The 16,678-nt window shown below is 35.8% G+C and overlaps 1 protein-coding gene across 16 annotated transcripts in view; it reads right to left on the reverse strand.

Annotated features, from left to right (window-relative positions):
* Positions 1-16,678, reverse strand: part of DMD (dystrophin) — a 1,059,271-nt gene that overhangs the window by 171,820 nt on the left and 870,773 nt on the right. For all 16 annotated transcript variants that reach the window (XM_064646827.1, XM_064646828.1, XM_064646820.1 and 13 more), the window contains 2 exons: positions 14,951-15,071; positions 14,008-14,276 (listed from right to left, as the gene is read on the reverse strand). In XM_064646827.1, coding sequence (XP_064502897.1) covers positions 14,008-14,276; positions 14,951-15,071 — 390 coding nt within the window. The remainder of the gene's footprint in view (positions 1-14,007; positions 14,277-14,950; positions 15,072-16,678) is intronic.

Consider the following 16,678-nt stretch of genomic DNA (forward strand, 5'->3'; position numbering starts at 1 on the left):
ATAAACTTGTCAAGAACATGCAAGCTTGGACATGTACAAGGCTAGAACACAAATTTCTTACTGCTATTAGTGATTAATTGCATAAATGTTTCTAAATATTTTTTGTAATTCTACTGAAAATCATTGGAAAGGTAAGCACTAAAAAGAATGTTTTCACTTTCACAAAACTCTAAACTGTCCTGAAAAATATGATGTAAAAATTAATAAAAAATTCTAAGTAGAAAAGACTAATGAGTAATTAGATAATTGGTTTGTCATCAGTCTCCTAGTTTTGTGGGTGGGTAATATGACTTTATTTATTGATGATTTTGTAGAGAGGTTATAGCCTAGGAAAATGTAATCACTTACTAGAGCATGTCATTTCATTTGAACATACTAGTAAGACTAATTTTCTCTAAAAGGAAGTAACAAATCAAGTACCAGATCCAGAACTTAAAACAGGGTTAACAGTGCTGTTGCAGAAACACAGAATCACAGACTGGCTGAAGCTGGAAGGCACCTCTTGAGATCATCTAGCCCAGCCCCTCCGCTCAGAGCAAGGCTGGTGAGATGCAGGTTGCACAGGACTGTGTCCAGTCAGATTTTGAATATCTTCAAGGATGGAGACTCCACCACTTCTCTAGGCAACCTGTGCTGGTGTTTGAACACTAAGTGTTCATACTTAGACGGAATTTCACAGGGTTTAATTTGTGCCCATTCTGCCAGTGGACAGTACTGAAAAGAGTCCAGCTTTTTCCTCTTCATTCCCTGCTATCAGGAATTTATACACACTGATAAGATCCTTAGCTGCCTTGAGTCTCAAGGCTGAGCTGTCCCAGTTCCCTCAGCCTCTCCTCACAGAAAAGATGCTTCAGTCCTGTAACTATATTTGTGGACCTGCACTGGACTTCTTCCAGTGATGTCCACATCTCTCTTGCACCAGGGAGCACAGAACTGGACCCAGCACTCCAGATTTGGCCTCACCAGGGCTGAGCAGAGAGGAAGGATCCCCTCCCTCAACCTGCTGGCAATGTTCTGACTAATGCACCCCAGGGTGCTGTTGGTCTTCTTTGCCATGAGGGTGTGTGTTTCTGGCTTACAGTCAGCTTTTTGTCTATCAGAACCCCAAAGCTCTTCTCTGCAGAATTTCTTTCTGACCAATTGGTCTCAAGTGTGTACTGTTACCTGGGGTTCTTTCTCCCAGGACACAGGACATGGCCTTCCTTGAAGGCTTGTTGAACTTTATGAGATTCCTTTCAGTGTAATTTTTCATTCTGTCAAGGTTGAATTGAATGGCAGCACAACCATCCAGTGTATTAGCTGTTCATCCCACTTTTGCATCGACTGTGAAATTACTGAGGGTGAGCTTTGTCCCAGGGAACAGTTCATTAATGCAGATCCCAAATTATACTGACCCAGTATCAACCAAAAATATACCCCACTTATGACTTGCCTCCAATAGAACTGTCTTGTATTTCATGTGCCTGGAGATGATTTCAAAGATTAGTTGCTCCATCACCTTGCCAGGGGTTGAGGTGAGGCTGACTGACCTGTAGGTCCCTGTGTCCTTCTTCCTGTCCTTGAAGATGAGAGTGACACTTGTTCTCTTCCAGGAAGCAAGAATGCCTCCCTGCTACCATGACTTTCAAAGACAACTGATAGTGGCCTCTCAATAACATCTCTCAACTCAGTCAGCACTTGTGGCTGCATCTCATCAGGACTTTGGTATGACCAGAATTATGAGCATGAAAAGTCCATCCCCCTATATGTTCCATTGTGGATATTTCTGACACTTAATATGAAGCAGATTTCAAGAAAAGGCCAGCTGTGCCTACAGAGAAAAAAGTCTGTCTCCCTGGTCTGTGAGCAGCACTTATATAAGGCGGTGGCCTCATGCCAGCCTGATATTTTCTTGAAGAATTCCCTCATACAGAAGAGACTCCCGCTAGCACTGGCTTATGTTAAACCTCAATTCTCATAACCAGTGAAAGAGGCAGAAAAGAACATCTGGCGCTGTGAAGAAAATATGAAGTGACTTAGGAAGAAAAGTTCTCCTGTGTCAGATGAATTTCTGTTGTCGGGAGTTTTTATACCAGCAGCAGCTGCAGCTAAATGAGAGCAGGATCCATTTGCACAGCAAGGTGAGTGGTTGCCCTACACCTGGGCCACAGCAGGTTCCCAGCACTGACATTTCTGTACTTCAGCTCACTTAGTGTCCAACTGCTGAACTGTTCATGGGCCAGAGCATATCTTCCGATTTTATATTTAAAACTGCACAGGGTTGAATTGTCCCAGGACAGGTTAACAATCTCCATCTTTTTCATTCAAACTGAGTTGGTTTCTTCTCTGATGGGTTTAGTGTATTCTCATTCAAATTTCATTGAAACCTCGGATTGTCAGCTGCTAGTTCAATATGCTACACTTAGCTTCCCTTTAAACTCACCCTGTATTTTTATTTGATTCTAGTGCTCCTGGGGACAGGCGGTGTTGAAACAAAATGGATTTCAGCTGATTTGATTTTCCATCCTATATATTTTTATAAACTTAGAAATGACCAAGCAAGAGAGCAGTAGAGTAGAATATAAATCCTCTTCTGGGATAAAAATAGTTCAAACAGAAAATACCAAGGGAGAAGGAAAATCAAATTCCCTTTAAGTCCTATCCCATTCTGAATTCTGTACTTCTGAATCAGTAAAATATTACATTTTTCAAATGTTATTTCCTGCAATTTGGAAGACTAACTCAGTATTTCCTTAAAAATAAGGATATTAAAATTTGAATAGGAAAAATGAAAAATGAACCAATGCCAGGTATTAATTTTCTTCTTTTCTTAACTATCAAAGGAAAAAGCTTAGATGGGAAAAAAAATTATATCTGGGGGAAAATATTTATTTATTAGAATGTCTAATTTAATAACCAGAAACATATTAATAAATAGGTGCACTTATCCTGAAACACATATCACTTGGTTACTATATTTTTTTATCTGTCTGTCTATCTATCTATCTATCTATCTATCTATCTATCTATCTATCTATCTATCTATCTAAAACCAACAGCTGATATGCAGTTTTATGATCCCTGAACAGATGCAACATATGCTACTGCCTTGCCACTTACTCTGAAATTGTGTTCTAATCTATGGAAGGGGAAAAGTAAAAGAGCAAGTTTAGCTTGTAATTCTCTCTACAAGAACATGTGGTTAGAGTTGTTCTGCACCACCACCTCATGTCATGACAGAGAGCATCACTGCTGAAATGCCATAAACAGTTCAACACCAATTTTTCCACATAATCAAAGTCAGTTACTCAGTTACTTTGCAACCAAGAAGTGATGAAGTGCCTAGGAACTGTAAGTAACTTGAAGGTCTAAAGTGTAATCTGAAAGTCTAGCACCCACTACACAACAGACATAGAAAATATAAAGGAAATTTTGCAAAGGAAATTTTTCCTTTAGTATGATTTAATTCAGCATAATTAAAGCTAAAAGCACTTAAAAAGATATATATGCTTAGGTTGTAGCCCCAGTCAAAACTGGTTTTAAACCATTAATAACACACTGTCTATTAGTCATCTTGTGAACAATGTATATTAGATATATACAAATATAAAACATTGAATAATAACCCGTGTTCATTACCAAAAGCTTTTTCAGGTAATAGAGACTGACAGAAATTCTCCTTGTCCTCAGAAAACTGTTGCTACAAAGTAAATCTCTGTTGTGCTGTAAATGAGCTTGGCATTTTAAAGGCAAATATAGAGAAAGATGTTTAAACCAGAAAGATTGCAACAGCTGCATCATAATATTACAAAACACCTCAAGCTTCCAGACGTCAGCAGGCATATTCTGTAGCTCAGGAGGGAAAATATGGATTCTTTGCATGGCCATACATAAGCTTAGGTTAGACCCTACTGAGACCCAGACTGTATTCTGACACTCAACCAATATTAAACAATTCAAATAAGAAGCTTCAGAAACTGTCTTTTCTAACAAAAAGTATAGAAATCTTTATTTTAATTTTAAAGAAACCTTTATTTTCTCCTTTCAAATCTTTAAATTTACCCTGTAAGTATTTCATAATGTTTAGCCTCATAAAGTTGATAATTACAACCTCTAGCAAGAGGAATAAAGTTTTTCATAGAGCCTAAGACCAAAAGGAGTCATGACAATCCATCCAGTCTCTAACATCCCTAAGAATGCAGGTCAGATGGACTGTTAACCGTTTTGTTGGAAGCTCTGTGTTCCAACTCTTGAATTAATATTGAAGTTCCCATCTCCACCTTTTCACCACCACTGTATGATGTGTGTGGAGTGGGCGTGGATGAAACCCCAAGTCAACACAGAATCATAGAATGGCTTGGGTTGGAAGGGACCTTAAAGACCATCTAGTTCCAACCCCCCTGCCATGGGCAGGGACACCTTCCACTAGACCAAGTTGTCAAGAGCTCCATCCAACCTCGTCTTTAACACTTCTAGAGATGGGACATCCACAACTTCTCTGGGCAAACTGTTCCAGTGTCTCACTACCCTTGTAGTAAAGAATTTCTTCCTAATATCTAATTTTAACTTACTCTCAGTTTGAAGCCATTCCCCCCTTGTCCTATCACTATATGCTCCTGTAAAAAGTCTCTCTCCATGTTTGTTGTAGGTTCCTTTCAGGAACTGTAAGGCTGAAATTAGGTCACCCCGAAGCCTTCTCTTTTCTGGGCTGAACAATCCCAATTCTCTCAGCCTTTCCTCTGTGCTGAGAATGGTGATTAGAGGGATGGAGGTGCTCGATCCCTCAAATCATCCTGGTGGCCTCCTCCAGACTTGCTCCAACAGGTCCATGTGTTTCCTGTGCTGGGGACCCCAGGACTGGACACAGCACTGCAGGTGGGGTCTCACCAGAGCAAAGCAGAAGGGCAGAATCCCCTCCCTTAACCTGCTGGCCACACTGCTTTGGATGCAGCCCAGGACATGGTTGGTTTCTGGGCTGTGAGTGCAGATGGCTTGGTCACGTCCAGCCTCTCATCCACTGGCATCCCCAAGTCCTTCTCAGCAGGACTGCTCCTGATCTGTTCATCCCTCAGCCTGGATTGATAGCAGGGGTGGCCCTGACCCAGGTACAGCACCTTGCACTTGGTGTTGTCAACTCACATGAGGTTCCCATGGGCCCACTTCTTGAGGTGTAAACTTTTAGACATCTTGCATCTAATAAGAACATCCCCCAGCAATGCCAAACAAGGAGATTCAGTTCTAACAGTAGATTTTAGCAAACCACGAGTGAGAATTATTTACTTTTTAAGATAATGTAGGAAGAAAGACTATTAAAATAAAATGCTGAAAAGGAGACAGTTAAATAAAACTTAAAAAATTAAACAGGTCTAGGGTTTTTATAACAGCACAAGTGATAGGCTGGGAAAATGCCATGAGTAGTGCCCACCTTCACAGGCACTAAGGTTGAAATCCTTCTGGGTGGCTGGCAGGCTGCCCTGCCATGTCTCAAGGGAGAGGAGGCCATGGCTCTTGGAAATGAGCAGCTGTGGCTCCTGCTGAGACCAATGAAAATTGTCATTCTTGATCCTCTGAATAATTGAACCCAACTAAAATAAAACAATTTGCAGGTAAAATAAGAATAAGAATAATTTGAGTGGCATTGCTGTCTGGACAAATTAGTTTCACTAATTCAATTGCCCTATTTGTAAAGTGGTATAATACTTCTATTGCAGTCTCAGAAAGATGAGATTAACTCATACAACCTGGAACATGAGAAGCACTATAAAGGTGCTAAGTAGAAATTACAAGGTTTTATTATGGGTTAATCTCGGACAAAAAATTGAAATAAAACTCCATTAGGATTTAAATATATAAAGATTAAAATGAGAAAAGTGTAACGCAATGGGTCGCTGATAAACATTCCAGGCAATCTAACATTCATTGCACTCTCTACATCAAGCAGTCCCTAAATAATTACTGTGTACCAGCACAGGAGCTTGATAAATTGATTTTACTTTGCTCATTGATTTGCCCATGTCACAGAAACATTATCATTACAGAATCTGCACACTTGATAGTTCCCAGGAATGTATTTTGTCAATGTTTTAAGAAAAGATTTCATTAGAAACAGAATACTGGCAGATTTCATGGAAAAAAATTGCCTCCTCACAGAAACAAACAACATTAAAATTCATTTCTAGTACTCCTCCCTTTGCCATGCTGTCATGTCTCACTGAACATCCATGTCTCTGCTTATATATATTCACTTCTGGTATGTCCTTTTCCTTCACAGAGAAATGTTTCAATAGCAGACTACATATAGCAGATCAGATTTCTTTTATAAATACTCCTTAGATATACTTTTGCTCACTTCAGCCACTCACCTCCCTGTGCCACACTCACTTAGAAAAGGCTGGATAAAATGGTCCCCTGGTAGGAAAAAATGTGTTACTTTCATCGTACTATTTTCCCCCTTGGCTAAATATTTACATTTCCAGGTTATAAGAAAAAGAAGGCTTTTGAATAGAACTAAACCAGTTCAAGAGCATCTTTGATTTAATGTCATGTCTGAGAATGTTAATACTTCATCACCAGACTAATATCTATGCGTGCTGCATTTATATGGCAAACTTAAAACAAAAAGCCATGCTAAATGCTAGAGTCCCTGCAATAACCATACCACTTAGGTACTTAAAATATTAATGTTTAATTCTCCTTCTAAAAGCTCAAGTCCTATTCTTATTTCTGATGAACTGATAAAGAGCAATCTCTGACAAATGTTCTGGTCTGACCTCAATTCTGAACTTCAGAGGCATAAAAAGACAGACAAGTCTTTATACATGTATTAGTCAGTTCTCTCAGCAGGCTATCAGAAACCAAGATCAGAGATTGCCAATACTTAAAAAGTCAAATTCTGCCTACAGATGTGCATGTTGAACTCCCACTGAAATCAGCAGGGTGAGTTCATACAAGGAAAAATTTGGCTCTAAATGAAATCTGTTATCTAATAATAGCATGTTCTACCAAACTGGGTTGGAGGTAGAAAAGATTTCCATTTTTACTGGTCACCTTTTCTCTTCTTGAAAGTTCAGGAATTTTCCTTCACTTGCTGTCAGTGAAAAGTTATAAGTATCCTTTAGCCCAAAGGTCCTTAATCAAAGAGAAAATAGCTAGTGTTTTCTATTAATAATTGTGTTAATACATTTAACACAAATCTCATAGAAATTGGGTTAAATCTGGTGCTGCTCTTTGTCAGGTGCCTGTTTTTCTGAAAAATAGTCTATAAGAAGCTGCTTCTCACACTAGTTGTGATTGTCCAAAAAGTTAGTTAAAGAATACCCATTTTTGTTTGCTCTTTGTTAGCAGAGGAATGTTATTGTTCCTGTATCACAATTATGCTACTGTTTCCCAATAGGAAGTATGGTCAAGAGTAGCCTTAATTTTAAAAGACTAAGATTTCATTTCTCTGCCTGCTTATCATTTTCTTCCTATTACTATGTTAAAAAAAAAAAGATTTTACATTCTCCTTTAAAATAGATAGCTCGATATAGACAAAAAACTTATGTAATCCAGTCTTCTCTGTAAAACATTCACTATAATTACAGTAGTATCAAAAATGTATAACTTATTGCAAAAGAAGTCAGCAGAGGGAACGATGGTTTGCTTCAGGAATTTAAAATGGGCTTAGATGTAGGTTATTGCCCTAGTTATTGCCATGACAAACTCTCCAATCTTATCTTGCTGATTACAGAACAACAACATAAGGTAGATGAGACTTTTAGATTAAATTTGTATCCATAGCAAATACATGATTATTACATGTTAAATAACCACTAGTGAATATATTTCTTTTTATGTGAGAAAATAAATTGATTCATAAGCTGTTAAAATGAGATTAAGAGACCACAGGACACAACTGAGTAACTTTCATCTCCTCCAGGCTAAGAAGCATAGCAGAACTAAAATCAGCTGGTACAAATACATGATGAAACACTCCATGGTTTTTAACTCAATTTCATATTGACTTTGAGTTAGGAAATTAAACAAAGACAAACCTTAGGAAATTAAACTGGCCCTCAACAGTGACAACCAAACAACCTTACCAAATTCTCTATTGTATAAAAATGCATTTTAAAAAAGATAAAAACAACACACCAGGATGTTACCAATTAGATACTGTGGTTAGCTGAAGTGTCTTTGATCTATAACAACTCCCTGAAAGTTGACCAATGAACAAATTGAACAAACTGAACAAACTTCAACTATTTCTTTCATTATAGCAAATGTTATAAATTTTTAAATTCACAAGAATATTATGTAAAATCAGAACATCTGTGGGATGGTGAAGTGTACCAGTGAATTTCCGTACAATTTTTATTTATTTGAAAATACTGTTTGTTATGTTCTTAAGTACTCTATCATTGTTTTAGTTTATATTAGCAGTAAAACAGTTGATGAAGAGTTGACATTTTGTAAATTCTGGTTTTATGGACCATATTTATATTTAAAAGCTCAAAGTCTTCAAGTATGTCATTAGATCATCTCCTCCTTTTATAGTATCTTGGAACAATCTGTAAAATACAAATATTTTACACATACAAAATCTGTTTATAAAGATCATCTCTAATTCTCTTAGGGACAATTTTTTTAGTTTTTGGAAAGCTGGAAAATGAATTAGGAGGAAATGGCTGTTCTATATAAAACAGTTTTAAAAGTCGCACAGTCCACTACAAAACTTATTAAGAAACTTAGTAAAGGAAACAGGACAATTTAATTCAGATTGATTATACTCTTTGGTGGTAACAGCTGGCTTCAAATTAAACTGGAAAAATGTACATGCATTTCGAAGTAGTTTAAGAAAATAACATAATTAACTATTGTATGATTCTCTGGCAGAATGACACATGTATGAAATGGCAAACTTCAGAAGCATTTGTAACAGTAATTACTTCAGTTGTAGTCTGAAGAAAACATTAATACTTCCATCTCCTGCACTGCAGGCAAATAGTTTCCTATTCAACTATGAACCAATGGGTGCTGTCATCTTTTAATTGTACAAACAATTTAAAAACACTTAATTAAATCACAATTTATAGTCTAACATTCTGCACATGGAATGCTTTAGTATTTTTGGGGGTTTTAAAACTAAGAATAATAAGGAGTGCAGCTATGGTGGGGAGTAATGCCTCTACATTACCAAAATACATCCAAGTCTATGAGTACTGAAACTGCTGAAACAATAGTTTAGGGTCACTTTCTTCTGTAGAGTTGCTTACTTAAAACTCTGCTAAATAGAAATTTTTTCCTCAAATTTCTGTAACATCAGAGAAAATGATCAATGTTGCACAGGGAAAAAAAAGGTGATCACACATGATAGAAATTTGAAGCAAAAAAAAAGGAGTTGGTCTTGGAATAATGCAGGAAGTTATCTAGGGCAATGTGAGCAAATTACAAAAATAAGTTTGTTCAGTATACCAGGCAGTATATTTACCAGTATATTTACCAGTTAACTTACTTTCAAGTAGCAATAATTTGCTGTGTGTATAAATTCATGTATCCATACTAAAAACAAATATTGTCTTTTATTGTTGGTTTGGGTTTTTTGCATTTTTTTCTAAGTAACATAAAGTCTATTAGTAAAGAAAGAGAATTAAAAAGATCTCAGAAGTTGATGTATGTGTAATGTCATTTTACTTTACAGACTGAACTGCATGAACTCTGCTAGCTTAATTCAGTGCCTAGTTTAATTTTATGTTAGCAAAAAATTAACAGAATAGTCAATCTGTCCACAATTTGCTTTAACATGGATCTAGTACGACTGTTGCTATCTAGCTGGTTGCAGATTCTGGTTGTTCAATACATCTTCCACGTAATTATTTCTGGCATAGATTCTATTGATCTATTTAAAACTGGTCTCCATCACACATCTCCATTGCTAGGAGGGGATGAATATGGACTACTGGCTTGCTTTTAGATGTCATTCATTAATTTTCCTATATGTGACCCCTAATAATCCCTTATAAAAATAATTCTTTTTTTTCAGGAAGGATACGAAATGATCAGTAACCTAGGCATTTCAAATCATTTGGAATGAGAACACAAATTAGAAATGCAATAACTCACTTTTCTGTCAGAATCTCCATCACAGACAACTCTCAGCACAGTTCCCTCATAATAGCACTGTAAGAATCCACTTTTCTTAAATACCTCTTTTCAGCACAGTAGTAGCAGAACAATACCAAAATGAACTACAGAAGAATATATAAGGCTTTTTCTTAATTATTAGTATTTAAATGATCTACCTATCCCCGTTCATCATCCAGTAATTGAGATTGCTGGTTTAGTATTAAGATGTTTGTAAAAATATGGGATTTTAACCTTGCCAATTCTATTTATTTACTTTTTATAGCCACATATGAACACAACTGAAATGTAGCCAATTATCTTAAGGTGTTGCCTTACTTTTTGTCTTATTTTGAGAAAAGATGACTAGGGACAAAATGATTGTCCCCAGTCCCTACAGAAAGTGATTTTGGAGTAGATGATGAGTAAATCAGTGAGAAGTTGAATTCTGATCGATGTCTAACTGCAAACTCTGCTCATCTTACAAATAGGAAATAAGTTTCAGGTTGACATTTTCCAGTGAACATTTGTCAGAGACGTACAATTGGCAACAACTGTCAATGATGCTGAAAAAAGTTTGAAATAAGCAGCTTATAATTCAAGCAAAAAATTGTAAATAGGCTGTGAAAAAAAATTTAAAAGCATACTTGCAGCCTTTGTGAATACCCTTGTTACATTAAATATATTAAAATCCATAATCTATATGCAAAGTTCATGTAACTGCTTTACTAGTAACTATAAAAGTAAATCTTCAAGAAGCACCAATTCTTAAGGAGAAGACTAAGACTTTAATGAAAATTCTTTACAGGAAAATACAAGACTTATGTCACTAAATTCTGTTCTGCTTTTTACAGTTATCAATCATCATACTCAGTCAAGGTGCCCTCTTTATGTGACAGTGAAGGAGAACAACTTATCGTATAGCAGAATGGAGTTAATTTAAAATAGGTCTATACAATTTGGCTTTTATTTGGCATGTGCTCTTAAGACATGCACTTCTGCTTTGAACTACTGCCTGTTCTTGATTTTTTTTTTTTACAGTGGTTAAAAAAGAAAAAAATCAGAAAGTATTTATATACTCCATTGAGTCTAGAGGCTCTGCTGTTCCCTCACAGCGTTGTGTATGACAGAAAACTGAACCAGCTATATGTCACTAGTGGTATTGTAGAACATCACTGGCATAAGAAAGTGCTTTTCACTGTGCTCTCCTAAGCATGTTGGGAACTACCTTTAGCAACAGATAAACCACACTGTTAAAACTGCCTCCCCAGTCACAAAATTCTGTGCACAACATCCCAAAATAATGGCTATTAGTTTAAAAAAAAAATAAATTCAGAGTGTAAAGTATAAAAATCTGAAACTTCCTATGGGTACTAATTCCTATTAGTATTTTCAGCAGGTGTCTACAGACAGACAACGAAAGAGCGAGAAGGTATCAGCATGACATGTAATGATTGTTGCATGCTACTATCATGACCCTTATCAAGGTTTTGGATGGCATGGAGCAAAGGAGAGCCTGGGGAAGAAAGAGAGGCAAAGTGGTTCTACTGCCAGTTCCTGGAATAGGTCTTTGAATAAGATAGCAAATGGATGAGGAAGCTATGATTCCAAATCAATTACATACCAGGAAAAGCTTAACATAAAAATGGTCTCATGAGACCCTAACAGTTCCAGGCATTCTGACGAAAAGGAGAAAATTTCATTAGTGATTGCAAGAGGAGAGCATCCTCTCATCCTGCAGAGAGGAGTAGAAATCATAGGCCATGTCTAAAAAATGATCTGAGGTACAATCAAACTGATCAGGCGATGGTATGAGGGGACATAGATTCATTTGTGCTTGAACTGAATTTAAAAGAATTAAATGATGGTTTGTATTTTACTGGACAGAAAGGTATGATTGGAAGGGACAGAGAATGTGTGTTATTATGAGAGTAAGTTATATTTCAGTCTGTAGATAAGATCATATGAGAGAAGAAAAAAGGGAGAATAACATGACATCAGAGAAGTCTGAAGAATATTTTGATTATAGATCATCTGTAGTCTAGTATGTATCCTTTGGGGTGGATGTGTGAAACTATCTCGTCCTCACAATCAGAGATGAACATTAATATAGATCAAAGATCTGTAATAAAAATAATCCATTATTATTGTTATTATAACATTATTAATAATAATCCACTATTTTGTATGAGTTCAATGTCTAAAATGACCTTAAGAGCTCCAGCAACTATAACTAAAGGAACAGTGACAAATAGCACTAGGTTAAACATATTCCCTAGTAAGTTATTAATCAGCTTAGGTTTGGGAAAGCTACTGTGATCACAGTTAGGAGAAGGATTTGCAAGAAATGCAATCACATATGACCAACATTTTGAAGATCTGCTCAGAAGGTGCTTGGGGTTCTTAGATGTAAAGAGAGAAATAAGTACTGTTCCTCACAGTGTAATATCACTTGTCATTGTAATATACACTGTAAAAACCAGAGCAAGGATGAGACATGTATAATATATCAATTTGATAATGTTTGGCTGAAAATATAATTTATAAAGAAAAAATCTTATTGTTCACTAACAACTTTTAACTGAAGGCTACATAACTTGTGTCTTATTCAACAAATTTAATTTTTAATTGAAACATTTGCAAAGGAAAAGTATTTAACCTTTAAGTGAATCAATTAATAAGACATTCATTATGTTATCTAGGACAGATTTTTTAAACCATAATAGGACTCAGAACTATAATTATGGATTCAACATTTCTGGTCACAGTTTAGAATCAAGCCACCTGTCTTTGTTTTCCTGTAATATCAGAGATTCAGTGTTTCTGTTCAGAATACCTTCCTCAAAATTTATGAAAAAACCTGCCTATGGCTGCAATAGCACTTTCTGGGAATTTATAAGTAGATCTCTTCTGTTCATTTATGAATTTAAATGAAGATAAACAAATTTTGCAGCTAGCTGTTCAACAGCTAACAAGTATTTCATTTGTTCTTGTATAGTATTTGTATAGGATACTCATTAAACTTTCTGTGTGATTAAAATTCAAGAGCTTCTATTTTAATAAACTACATTTGATTTTTAAAGGCATTCTTTTCTTGCCATTAGTCATTCTATTTCCTCTTTCTTAGCTCCTAGTGTTCTACTAGAGAAAATAACAGTTAGCTCAGGTCTCTTTCAAAATGACTGATGATTCCCATTTATGCGACTGAAACAGAGGCACTTTGTTCTTATCAAAATGGCAACTGCCTCTATTGTGCTCTAGCTGAAGGAATCCTGTAGTATTTATCAAATCTGACCATGGCAGTCAAGCTGAAAGAGGACAAGTCTGCCTGAGTTTCTCAATAAGCAATGATTTTATGAAACAACTCTTGAAAGAAGATAGGCATTAAGTTATAGAAAATAATGACAGGTTTTCCAGGGCTGCAGCTTCTTTTTTTAGACTATCTTTAGTTATAAAGCCTAATTATCAAAAAAGACAGATAGTAAATAAAAAAAAAAAATAAACTCACATATTTTAAATTATTTAAAACCTTTTCTACAAGTATAAACACAATGATGCAGTCATCATACCTTAAAAAGTATAATAAAGAACAAAATTAATTTTAAATACTTTTATCATATATTCCCCTATCTACTGTATTTTGTTTTCTTTAACTTTTAACTCTGCATCTCTTGAATTAACAGTGAGTGTGCTGAGGATTTTTACACATTTACGTAGTGCTTTTACCCATGTCAGCATTATACATTCTCAACACTCATTCAATTGTATTTTAATTGCTGAGGTTATAAAACTCTTTATATGTGCTTTTTAATATAAATCACTATGGTACAAAGCTATCAATTTCTCATTCTAAAAGATAATTCCTGATCTAGGGATTCATGCAATGAACAGTTTTATACGCAGAAATACTGATATACTGACACATACCTTGACTTTTTCTAAGTGATCCTGCAGAGAGTCAATTAGCAGATCCCCCACTGGCTGCCAGGATCCCTTGAATGCTTCAGCCTGGCGTAGTTTCAGATCCAGTTCATCCATTGCCTCTTGAAGGGCCTGCAGTCTTTCAAGAGCATCATCTATCTTCTTTTGCCAATCAGCAGACTGCACATTCAGCTTATCCCACTCAGTTCTGACCTCATCTGATTGCCTTTGGAGAAGTTTAGTGACATGGTGGGCTCTTTCCTCAGGTGACAGATCTAAATGTGAAAATTAAGAGGCTCTTAAGACATATTCTGCCTTAGAACTAAAGCAATTGCCATCTGCGAAAGTTCAAATCTCAGTGAGAAACTATTCATAACCAAATGCACCTGTGAAATTTGTTTTATTAATGTATTCTTGTTTCCAAATCTCATAAAAACTTTACATCTTGACACCATAAAGATCAACAAAATACGCATTTAAGTACTTAAAGACATTTTGAATCATGCAAGGTATAGCTAAAAGTTTATCAGCTGTGTCCTGATTCAGCACAATATTTCTGCACATAGATAAATATTAATCACTGTGAAGCTTTTGCTGCAATTGAGTGGATTTGTGAGCTTCTGTAGTACTGAGACTACAAGGTGAATTTTAGCTTAAATTGCAGCTTTGAGACCTCAAATGGGCCTATAGTTATAGACAAGTCCTGAAGGTTTAAAGGCAGTTTCAAAATCTGCTTATAAATATGCATGTCTATTTAGTACCACAGTGTTCAGAGGGATTGCTAAGGCTTGCTTTCATCTATATTTTTAGCTTAGTTTCTGAATACTGGCATTCAGCTTGGAGTGTAAAAGGAATGCTTTCAGAGCGGCTGGCAGAATTTATTTAATCATCGCTGATCATCACTGATCTTTCCAGCAATGTGTTATCACCCTGTTCTTTCTTCAATTACCTCTTGTTTCTGGGCCGATCTTCTCCAGTCCCTCCACAGGCTGCTCAGTGAGGAAGATTCGCACAGTCTCAAGTGCACTCCTGACAACAGGTTCTTTTGTTTTTATCTCCCTCTTGAAAGTCTAAGAAACAAATTTATTGTAAGTGGATCTGTAATGAAGTGCCTTGTTTGCATCAATTTAAGAACAAAATTTCCAACAACAGCTTGCATGTGTGTATGACAAGTAGCAACAAAAAAGATATAAAAGAGATAATCAGCTTTTGCTTAACCTGAAATCACATTATATTCAAAGGAGCAAATGTACTGCCAGCATGCCCCATTTTTCTTCCTTCAGCAACAACTGCTTTTACTATCTCTCTTCTACTCCCTGCTTTTAAAATGACCATGAGTAAGTTTCTCAAGATTAATATTTGAAATTTTGATAGGCTACTGAAAATACACATATCTCAATATTTTTTCATTAATTCATTTATCTATTTTTGTTTAAGAGAGTGTAAGAATCCATTAATCTGAATCCAAATGTTCTCTGCATAAACATGCAGATGAAACTCAGCCTGTGGCTTGCATATTGCATTGGCACTTTTTTATGTTGTACTGAATTTATCTAAGTGGTCCTTACCACTGTTTCATTTCAACATTCTCTTGTGTATTTATGAAACAATGTTGAATGCATACCATTTTCAAGTAGCATAGAGGTAAATTATGCAGATAATTATAGCACAGTGTAACACAAAACACAACACTGCAAAAAGGAGAGCCATATGCCATGGGTAGAAAACAGAAATTTTACTCCAGGGATCAGAAAATTCTTTTTACAACGCTGGCATTATATAAGCATCTATCACAATAAATTCACCAATTCAGTTAAATTAATTATTAAACCAAATTTGTATTTCTATGCAAACTAATGAAGGATTATAAATTCAATATTAAAAAGTTAATTACACTTTGAATTATATTTGATATGTGACTCTCTGCACAGGAAATACCTACCAGAACTAATAATGAGAACACCTCAGTTTATAATATGAGGACTCATAGGTAAGAAGTTCTTAACATATTTCAGGAAAGTAAACTTAGGGAAATGACTATATTATTCTATTACAAATATTAAAATACACTTTTTATTAAATGGTCGAGAACTGACCATAAGGTCTGTAACTGTGCTTGGGAGAACCCTTTAGCAAAGTCCACTTGGCTGAATGAAATAAAGTAAAAAATCTTCATTTTGTGCCAAGGACATTGATGGGACTAGAATCTTTTCCCAGAATGTATCTGCTATCATAAGAGAATCTGCTGTTTTATTAATAACTGTGATAAATGTTTTAAACAATGTTTTAAAACCCAACACCGATTTTCACAAATAGAGTATTGTATATTAACAAGTAAACTACCACTGGACATTGCTCTGCTTAAAATCTGAGTGGGTTTACTACAGGGTTGAAACTTAGACATTTTTAGGTCTGTCATTCTTATAATTCATGCTTGACTCTTGCATGAAATGCAATGGAAAGAGGAAATATAATAAACTCTTTTAATACCTCCAAAAGAGGAAAATCTATTGCTTTAATTAGCCTTTGTTCTCCTCTCACATCATTCTATCCCACTAGAATGGTGTGGCAGGTCTGCAGCTCAAGTAAGCCAGCAGGTAGCATAACTCAAAAGCCAGCATGGTAGTCCCCATGGACTGTCAGCTTTACTCCCATCTGATAGTGCTAAAAGTAACAT

This window comes from Pseudopipra pipra, chromosome 2, assembly GCF_036250125.1.
Source record: "Pseudopipra pipra isolate bDixPip1 chromosome 2, bDixPip1.hap1, whole genome shotgun sequence".
NCBI lineage: Eukaryota > Metazoa > Chordata > Aves > Passeriformes > Pipridae > Pseudopipra > Pseudopipra pipra.